At 32.6% G+C, this 9,466-nt stretch overlaps 1 protein-coding gene across 1 annotated transcript in view; it reads right to left on the bottom strand.

The window, feature by feature from the left end:
- The window catches only part of LOC107453067 (venom allergen 5-like), a 25,970-nt gene that overhangs the window by 12,105 nt on the left and 4,399 nt on the right, over positions 1-9,466 (bottom strand). Inside the window, exons 2-4 of the mRNA XM_071185729.1 lie at positions 8,713-8,828; positions 6,818-6,952; positions 4,785-5,065 (exon numbers count right to left, since the gene is read on the bottom strand). Coding sequence (XP_071041830.1) covers positions 4,785-5,065; positions 6,818-6,952; positions 8,713-8,828 — 532 coding nt within the window. The remainder of the gene's footprint in view (positions 1-4,784; positions 5,066-6,817; positions 6,953-8,712; positions 8,829-9,466) is intronic.

Genomic DNA, 9,466 nt, shown 5'->3' with positions numbered 1-9,466 from the left:
AAACTCTACTTGCACTCATATAAAAAAAAATAAATTAATAGCGGTTGAAGTTTAATCTCGTACGATTCGAGAAAGCGTGAGATTCATTGATTTGGCGGGTTAAGAATTCGCACGCCAAACAGTGCCAATTGGAGTGCCCCAGAGTTAGTCAAAGTGGAATATCGCTTTCGGGATATGCGTATATCTCTACCATTTGATGCCCTGGTCAGTAAGAAAACAATCAATATGTGCTTTTATATTTATTAACAAACGTAACAATGAAAAATTAATAATTAGACTGAAAACAAAACAACAAAATATGAGAAATAGGAGCTTTCAAGAAGTGCTCATTCGGGCATGAGTGTATCGAGAACAACTAACATAAAATATAATTTGATTGGCGACGAATTGACGCCGCCAAAAAGAATTAATTCGTAGCACAGTAACCACCAACTGATGTTCTTAACTTCATCTTACGTTTGCATTTTCGATCGCAACTCGCCTATTTTAAAGTCTTAGTCTTAAGTGGCTCAATAATATAGATCTACAGCAAAACTGTTACCCAGACCCTTTACGATTCGGAAAGGATTAACTGGAAAAAGCCTATGCTATTTCGCTTTTTATGATAGATTGATTTTAAATAAATTTTCCTTAAATTATTTCAATTTTTAATCATACGCAATTTTTAATAAAACATTTAAAATAATTGCATTTGTATAAAGTAAATCGTCTAAAAAAACCGATTTCATTAATTTATCGTAGTTTTTTAAATTTCTAAATTTTTAATTTTTAAACTTTTTGTTGAAAGTTAATTTTTTTTAAGATAATATTTTTTATTTAAATTACTAAGCTTTAAATTTTTACCATTGATAATTTCTTATTTAAAAATTCAATTTCGGATTTTTGCAGAAGAAGAATTGTATAATTATTGCTATCTTTGTCTATGGAAATAATAACAAAGTTCTCTTGAAGTTGTTTATTTGCTAAGTCAGAAAAATATGTTGAGTTGCTATCGTTATTTAAAATTATAAAAAATGAAGTAAAGTAAATAACTTTTTAAATAATAGAGTTTTTAAAGCAATAAGAAACAGCCAATTTCCATTATGTTAATATACTTAAAAGTAAAGAAAATTTATTTGAGATCTTTAGACAAAAATTTTTGAGATTATTAATAAAGTTCTCTAGAAATTTATAAAATCGTTTCAAAATCGGTAATAAATAATCTAACATTCTAAATAATCAAACATTAGAATAGTTGTTTACGTAAAATTTAATTTCTCGAGAACTATTTGATCGACCTCATCAAAAGTTTGGATTTTGCCATTTAAAATTACTTTCTTTAAAATTATGTGATAATTTGTAAGCCCCATGATACAAAAACTGTTTCGACTGTTATTAAACAAAATGATAAAATAAAGCTAATTAAAGAAGATTTTTTACAAAGAATAATCTTTGGACTAATAATTTGGAGCTTTATAACTGTGTGGTAAAATATTCCGATTTGCTTATAATGTTCTGGTGATATTGTAAAATACGAAAAAATTAAAAACAATATAAAGGGATTTTAAATTTCATCTGCTCAAATTTTGACCACTCCTTATGTTTTGAAGGTCAAGAATTCAAATCCGTTTATAAGAGTGATATCGTAGAGTGAAAAGTCTGTTCAACTGACTTCACATATCAGGTGACGGGTGAGTTGCCGAGACTTGTTTAGCTTCTAATGGGTCTTTGAAATATTTACAGATGTGGAAAGTTCTCTCTTCAAAATCTTTGAAGTCCCAAAATTCAAATCCGTTGAGTAAAAGGCACGCTCATTCAGAGAAGGTACGTTTTTGTGTTCGTTTCTGTAACTTAATTAATGATAAGCAATAATAAATTTTCATGTTTGAAGTCCCTATAAGACTATAATCATTAAAATTGGTACTTCGTTTGTGAAAATCTGATCATTGTAACGGAAGTTATTTAAGGTGATATCTTTTTTTAATTTGCGCATTGGAACTCAAACCTTTTAAACTGACCTCTTGGAGAATTTTTTTTCCGCATTAATATCATATAAAAAATGCATATAAAATGTTTGAATCTTTAAGGTTGAATATATTTTTATTTTATTTTTTATAACTGTCGTTGAACAGCCGACTCAAATTTGAGTTTACGACTACCAATGTTCAACACCTTAGCCTTGTAATTTTGAACCCAGGCCTAACTCACGGAATCCAGTTACAACGCGTCTAAGAGTATTCGATTGAAATAATTCGGAAAGGAGAAACATCCCGAAAGCAGTTTCCGTGAAGGAAGCCTTTTTGAAAGGCACATAATAATGTTTAGTGGTAACTATGTGATACTGACGTCACGCGTCACGTGATGAGCTAGTTGCTTTTATTTCGAGGACCACCTAATTAATTCCATGTGCTGGCTACATGTTACACCAGTAAAAAAGCAGGTGATAATTATGTGATATTTTCAAAAACATCTCTCCCGCACCGTTTCTAGACGTCTCACGAGAATTAATAAGCAGAAATGGGATTAAATGGTGGCAAGAAATGAAAATAAATACATTTTGGATTTCATTTAAATGAAAAGTATAGTTAATTCGGTGACGAATCTCTGGATTACGAAATAATACGAACATCCAAGGGATTTTATTAAAAGAGGATTTTATCTTAATTATTTAAAAAATTTTTAATTTAATTCTTATATGAACTATTCAATATTTTTGTTTTTAAATATAAGTTTTACTATGTCTTATAATCAAATCGAACAGATAAAAAAATTAATTAATAAGTAACTTAAGAATCGAAAAAGAGTAAAATTCTCCAGAACTCTATGGAAAACCAGAATATCACAACATATAGTATCACGCATTAACAATATCAAATGAACAGGTATCAGGTGTCAGCAAGTTATATTAAAAGCAGAAATTTTCCAGTGAGGGGTATGACTCACAGGACCCAACTTAGCCTAATTGGAGTCTGGTGCAAAAACTTTTCTTGGGGCCCTCCTCTGCTTCACTACTTTAATAATGAGAAACCAAACTTTATGGAGGTATTTAAATTTTCTCCTCATTATAGATATATAACTAGAAAATTGACTGAAACCTAAAATAGCTATCAAGCACTCTCCTCTTCAATGGTCAGTCGAATATCGTTCTGTCCCTTTTTTATTTTCTAACAATTCTATGTCAGAAATCCATTAAAGTCAGAAGTCCATCAAAGGAAGTAGCACATCTGAAGAGTCAAAATTTGACAAAAATGCTCTTTAAATTTATAATTAGAAGATGTAAAGAAATATTATTTTAGCTAAGTTATTATTTCTTCAAATTAACTGAATTAAAGAAGTCAACAATAGGATAACTGATTGTTAACTTTTGTCATCTACCTTTGAAAATTCGTATCCTTGCTGACATTAAGGCGGAATTCATCTAAATTTTTTCAAATTCGATGACTCAATTAAGCCCGTATTCTTATAACAACATCGCATTTTGCGATATGTAAAAATACAGGCTCTTGGTTGACCAAATTTATCCATCGTAATTGCGAAAATTTAGCAGAATTTCGCCCTAGAAACCCATGGATTTACAAAAAAAATATTTGCTTTCATACGGTAGATTAATGAAGAAGCTAACATAAAACGGATTTTACACTGTGCTGATACTTTACTTAAAAAAAGTTCATTAAAGAAGGAGACGAAAAATAAACTTTCTATTCGATTTTGGGGATCCCTCTGATGCCTGGAGCAACTGCCCCTGCTTTCGTCAGGTTCTGATGACTTCCACTAGTACAAAATACATACGGTCCGAAGTACTGCACTCCTTCACATTATATGCACTTTTAGAGCGCTTTTTCTTCATGCCAAACGATGCCGATCAAATCGGATAACGATATGACCAAACAATTATATCGTTGCCTGATGGTTAGGAAAACACTTATTCATTTTCCCGACATCGTTTGCTGGAGTTCGGGAAAACGAAAGTGCTCTTTACCGTAACGAATTGTGATTTCTTGAAACAAATTTTTTTATTAAAACCATATATAAAAGAATTTAAAGAAGTGAAAAAAAAAATTTTCATGATGATTTTTCAAAACAAACTTTTGAATCTATGTTATTTTGGTGACAGTACAAACTGCAGTAGTCGTGCCATCTACTTTTCTAAAAAATGAGAATAATCATTAACGCGTTTTTACAACAATTTTGAACTTATCAAAAATTTAATGCACTATTTTGCTCATATTCGATAATAAAATTATTAGAATGTTTGTAATTATATTATTTATTTTTTTAAAGAGTGGATAGTAAGTTCAGAAAAGAACAAATACGTGTTAATTTCAACTGGTACTGATTTCTTACTAAAATATAAAACAAAAGAGTAAAAGAAAAGAAAAAAATATCGGTACGATTCGATGGGATACGTGTGCTCTCATTCAACACGTTGTTTCCATAAATGAATTCTTTTTGTTGGAGCCGACATAAACGCTATCGTATCAGTGCGTGGAAAAACGCGCATGCTTCTGCAATGTATTTTACTAGACCCTGTATCGTCAGACGACAAACGGGTTCGTCTTGTATCGGTCGGTATCGTGCCGGTATGGGTCGGTATCATGTCCTGTAAATTTTTTCTCAATACATTACGAAAATGTTCCAGATTTTAATTGGATGTTGCTTACCGTAAAGAATCTGTCGAATATTCCAGTTTTAAATTGGATGTTGCTTACAGTAAAGAATCTGTCGACTATTCCAGCTTTTAATTGGATGCTACTTACAGTAAAGAATCAGTCGAATATTCCAGTATTTAATTGGATGTTGCTTACCGTAAAGAATCTGTCGAATGTGAGTGGGACATGATGAGTCATGAACACCCAGCTGTTCTGCAAATGAAGCACAATGATCTGAGGATAGGTTCTGTCAGCTTCATGTATGTGAAGGATCACTTGCAACTTGCTCTTCTCTCTCTGCTGCACTCCCAAATCAGCGCTCTGAGCATTCCGCTCAACAATCACCAAGCACGCTCCACTCTTGCCTATAATGGTCCTCGGAAACCATGCACTCGCAGGTGGAGTTCCCATTCCCATTTCTGTCAGCAATAGATTTCCTGCAAAAGGAGTAATATTCATTACAGATTCTGAAAAATAAGTTTAGTGGCAAATTTCGGTAATCTACTAATCGCCGGATACTTTGCCTGATGCATGGATGGCCAAACATGAATGCCCCAGTGCGGTAAGTACCCAATAATTTATAAACAATTTTGAAAATAAACAAAAGTAACGACTACTTCAGGAACATTGTCGAAAATCGGTATAACTTTATTCATTTGCCATGGAAAATCATCATCAGCATTGGCACGACAGCCCTTTGTGAGCCTGGGTCTTCCTCAGAGGTTTTTCCCATTCTGCCCTTTTCCCAGCAATTGTTTTCCAGTTCTTTACTTTTAGGATGGCAAAATCCTCATCCACACAGTCCTTCCATCTCTTTTTGGGCCCTCCTCTTGGTCTTTTATTGGAGGGGGTTGCATTAAAGACTCTCAATGCTGTTCGTTCTGGGCTCATTCTGACTGCAAGCCCGGCTCATCTCATTCTACTTAGTTTAATAGATTTAATGATAGCTATGAAAAATAACAACGTCAAATAGCGGAAATGCTTGACCACATTCTCGAAAAATAAAAACTAATTGGAAATGATCAGAAAATCAAAGTGCTTCCCTAATTACTATCGGTCTAAAATGTTACAAACATTGAGTATCTGTGCTACCACAGGCCATTCAGAATCCTGAAATTAATGTGAAATCATTTTGTGAAATTAAGATAATCTTCAAAACCACTTGTCAAGACTTTTAAATTTTTCTAGATTCTGAACACATTGCTAATATCTGGACCAGATAGCTTAGGCGAGGTCATGAAATGTGCTCAACAATTTGTGTTGTCTGCCTTTTTCCAAATATTTTATAATCATGTCGTTGCTCCAAACGAAATTATACGTACCTAATATACACATATTTTTTTAGTGACTTGGAGAACTATCTAAATAAGATTGAATTTGTTGTAAAAAGACTCATTAATGATAATTAGTTTCATTAAGTACTGATAATTTCATAATTATTTAGAACTAAATTTTTCAAATTACTCATTATTATTTTTTACATAACGTAACTCATTAAGACTTGTGAAATGTTTATTAACAATAAACGAAAATTCTATCTGCGTAAATGCGCATTATCAGATTATAAATAATAATTTTTCCATAGTATGCTGTAGACCCACAGTAGACTGATCGTAAGACACGATTACCAGTAAACCACTTAATACAAGCATCAATGGCAGACGTCAGTGAGTTGGTAGGGGCTCAAAGGGTTTGCATGCGGTACTGGTCTTTTTTAAGCTGCTTTACCCTAAATTATTCCACTTCACGAGCGGGTCATTTGGTTACCAAAGCGGGGTAGCTATCCTCCGCGCAGAGCATCAAAATTGTGATGCTATATCTTCGGAAAATCCTCAGGGATGCATTCCGAATTGTCTCCAATAGCTCATTCTGTGTTGCCACTGCCACTAGAGTGATGAAAATCCTAGTCCTAGTGTTCTGATTTTATTGGGCACCTGGGCTGCGAAGCGACCCCTATCCCAATCATCTGGAATTTTAACACTATTTTGGTTGAGCATTGAGGTAACCAGGCAGTGGAGTTGCTTTTATGATGATGAAAATAATCTACTACTGCTACAATAGTATGCCGGCAAATATTGAACTCGCTGGTATTCTATTTTTTAATTCCAAAAATTACCCAGAAAAATTACCAGTAATTACCCAGAATTGTTGATCTACTCTTATTAATGCACAAATAAAAGAATGCATACCTCCAGGAATTTTGATCAACTTGTATGGTGTTTGACCTCTGTTCTTAAAATTGCAATTCGGATCCTCATCAATGAAAGAGCAGTAGAATCTTAATGGAGCCATCGGAAGATATATAGCTGGAGCAAAATATAAGCCTAATAAAAAAATATCAAAGAAAAATAAAAACAAATAATATTAATTATAAAATTATAAAGAATACTACATTTCTGTAACCTCGATATTAGGCACAAAGAAGTGCTCAGGCTGAGAGTACTGCTTTTTCTCTAGAACCAAGTGCAAAATTTTCCCTATTGTGTTCAACGTAACTCAAAAAGCTTCTACTATTTTTTGAAACTCTTCAACCCCTTTTGGCACAATGCTGCCAGTCTGGCATCAGTTATTTTTAAAATATTTCAAATCACTAAAAATATAAGACCATTCGCTTCTAAATGTAAACTATTTTTTACCAGCCACTACTTTTCAAATAATATAGAGTTCAGATATGTCTGTTTACTAGAAACTTACCTACGATGACTTATCTACTGTGACTGTTAAATTTTTACCAGTCAAAATTTTGTTGAGGCCAAAAAGGAGAAAATGGGGTCGTTGCGCCTTCGTTTCTTTGATAATTGAAAACAGAAAAGATTATCGTGAAAACTATGACTAAGAGATTGGGTAGTTTGGAAATTAATTTTTTTTTATGAAAATGTTTTTTTTATGAAAATACAAATGTTCTAATGAATCATATATTACCTATTCTGACTCACTACTTTCTTTGGTAGTAACATGATTTGAAGCTTACAGGAGGTTTTGCTCTCAAAAAGTTAATCCAGCTGATTTTTGACCTCCTCACTAGGAGTGTTTTATCGTCAAATAAAATTTTGCAGAGAAAAGAACATTGTTATAGACTACCAATTTCTCATTCTGAATGATGATTCGCTTTGAAAATGGATCATTTTCTATGACATTTAAAAATCAAATCACAGACAGAGCCGCGGTTTGTGTCAATTGATGTGCTTAACTGGCGTCATGCATCACCGTACATATTAAGGCTGTTTTACGAAGGTTCTATTGTGATGTGAAATTATGCTTTTCTGTAAATAACATGCTATTTTTATAACTGCTGTGAATTTGCAACTGTTACTCATGACTGTGATTCCAAGTTACCTGTCTAAAGCCAGCGTTTTTTTAGGAATATGGCTCAAAACGTCAATATGGGAAAAAGCCACAGTTTAGTGACAATGAAAGCGTTTGTGGTTTTATTTTTTAATATTTAAAAAACTAGGCCATTGCTGCATTACATGGGCTCGGCTCATAAAAATTTGCGAAAACAGAGAATGAAGCAGTGATTTTGATAATTTTCATTTAGGTGGAAAAATGTCGCCTAATTATCGATTTTTAAAAAATGTTTAATGACTTAAGAAATATTTAAGTTATTTGTCTGTTATAAAGTTCAGATAATTCTTCTCGACAAAATTATATAGACGGTTTAAAAACATCGCATTGCTTCAAGTGCAAGGCATTTAAGCTATTGCTTTTTTATTTTCCTTGGCGACAGATATTCGAAAAATAGTATTAATAGAAATTTTGAAAACTGGTTTTGACATTGGTGGGCTACAAATACCTGTTCTCCACACACACCGGATAATTTGTTTTGAACAGAGGTTTTACCTTTTTGATAGAGAAAATGTAAAATATACCGGAATTTCCACTTTTTACTTTCCAAATTCGAAAGGCCCCAACCAAAAACTGCTGCAAAGAAACAACGGAACTTTTTCTCAAACAAGCCTTGCTATATCAGCTGTCAAAATATATAATGATTCTGCTGCATAAGTATAAGGTTGGGTGTAAAAGAATATAATTAAATCTGAACAACCTGATCTATAATGCAAAGAATATGTCTAAAAATATTTACGGCAGAGTCCAGCATATGTTCCCGGTTCGGTTGGATCAGTATCACAGCATGAGTTGACTGGACATTCAGTGCAGGGTGTTCCAGGCTTGTATAACCTCGGATATAAATGTTCAGGTCTAAAAAGAAAATGTTTTTTTTTTTTTTAGTTTGGCGAAATTGTCATAGGGCATACAGCTTGTTATAAGTGCACACCAGGAAAGATGTACTTATTGCTATATCACACGAGAGAAAATAAGTGCAACTGTAAGTGTAATTTCTCCAAAAATTGCTCGAAAAATCCTCGTGTGATATAGAAATCACGGTTGCACGAAATATCTGCAACCGTTCAGGCAATTTCTTACGTAAACCAATCAGATCGTTTGTTTTTTATGACGTTTCAATTTTATGTGATGACATATACAAATGTAAATAAAAATGGCGGCGACGTTAGGAAGAGGATGATCGGATGAAATTTTTTTATAGATGAGACGGAACAGTTTTTTAGTTTAATAATAGCATTTCCTTTAAAATAAAAGCATTAAAAATACTTTCGCACTATGAGATGACCATCTCAATGCAGTTGATGTACTACCATAACAAGAGCCTGCACACGATTTTAGTATCGGTGAGTATAGTACACTATTTTCTAGATAAATTTTCTTTTAAAATATTTATTTATTTTAAGCTAATAAAATTAAAACTTATTATAATTTGTTCCGATCAAAGTTTTAATTACTTTAAATAGAAATAATTTCTATTTTTATATATGTAAAGA

This window comes from Parasteatoda tepidariorum, chromosome 9, assembly GCF_043381705.1.
Source record: "Parasteatoda tepidariorum isolate YZ-2023 chromosome 9, CAS_Ptep_4.0, whole genome shotgun sequence".
Taxonomy (NCBI): Eukaryota; Metazoa; Arthropoda; class Arachnida; order Araneae; family Theridiidae; genus Parasteatoda; species Parasteatoda tepidariorum.
Note: the sequence above shows the minus strand (reverse complement) of the source record. Positions and strands in the feature narration are given on the sequence as shown.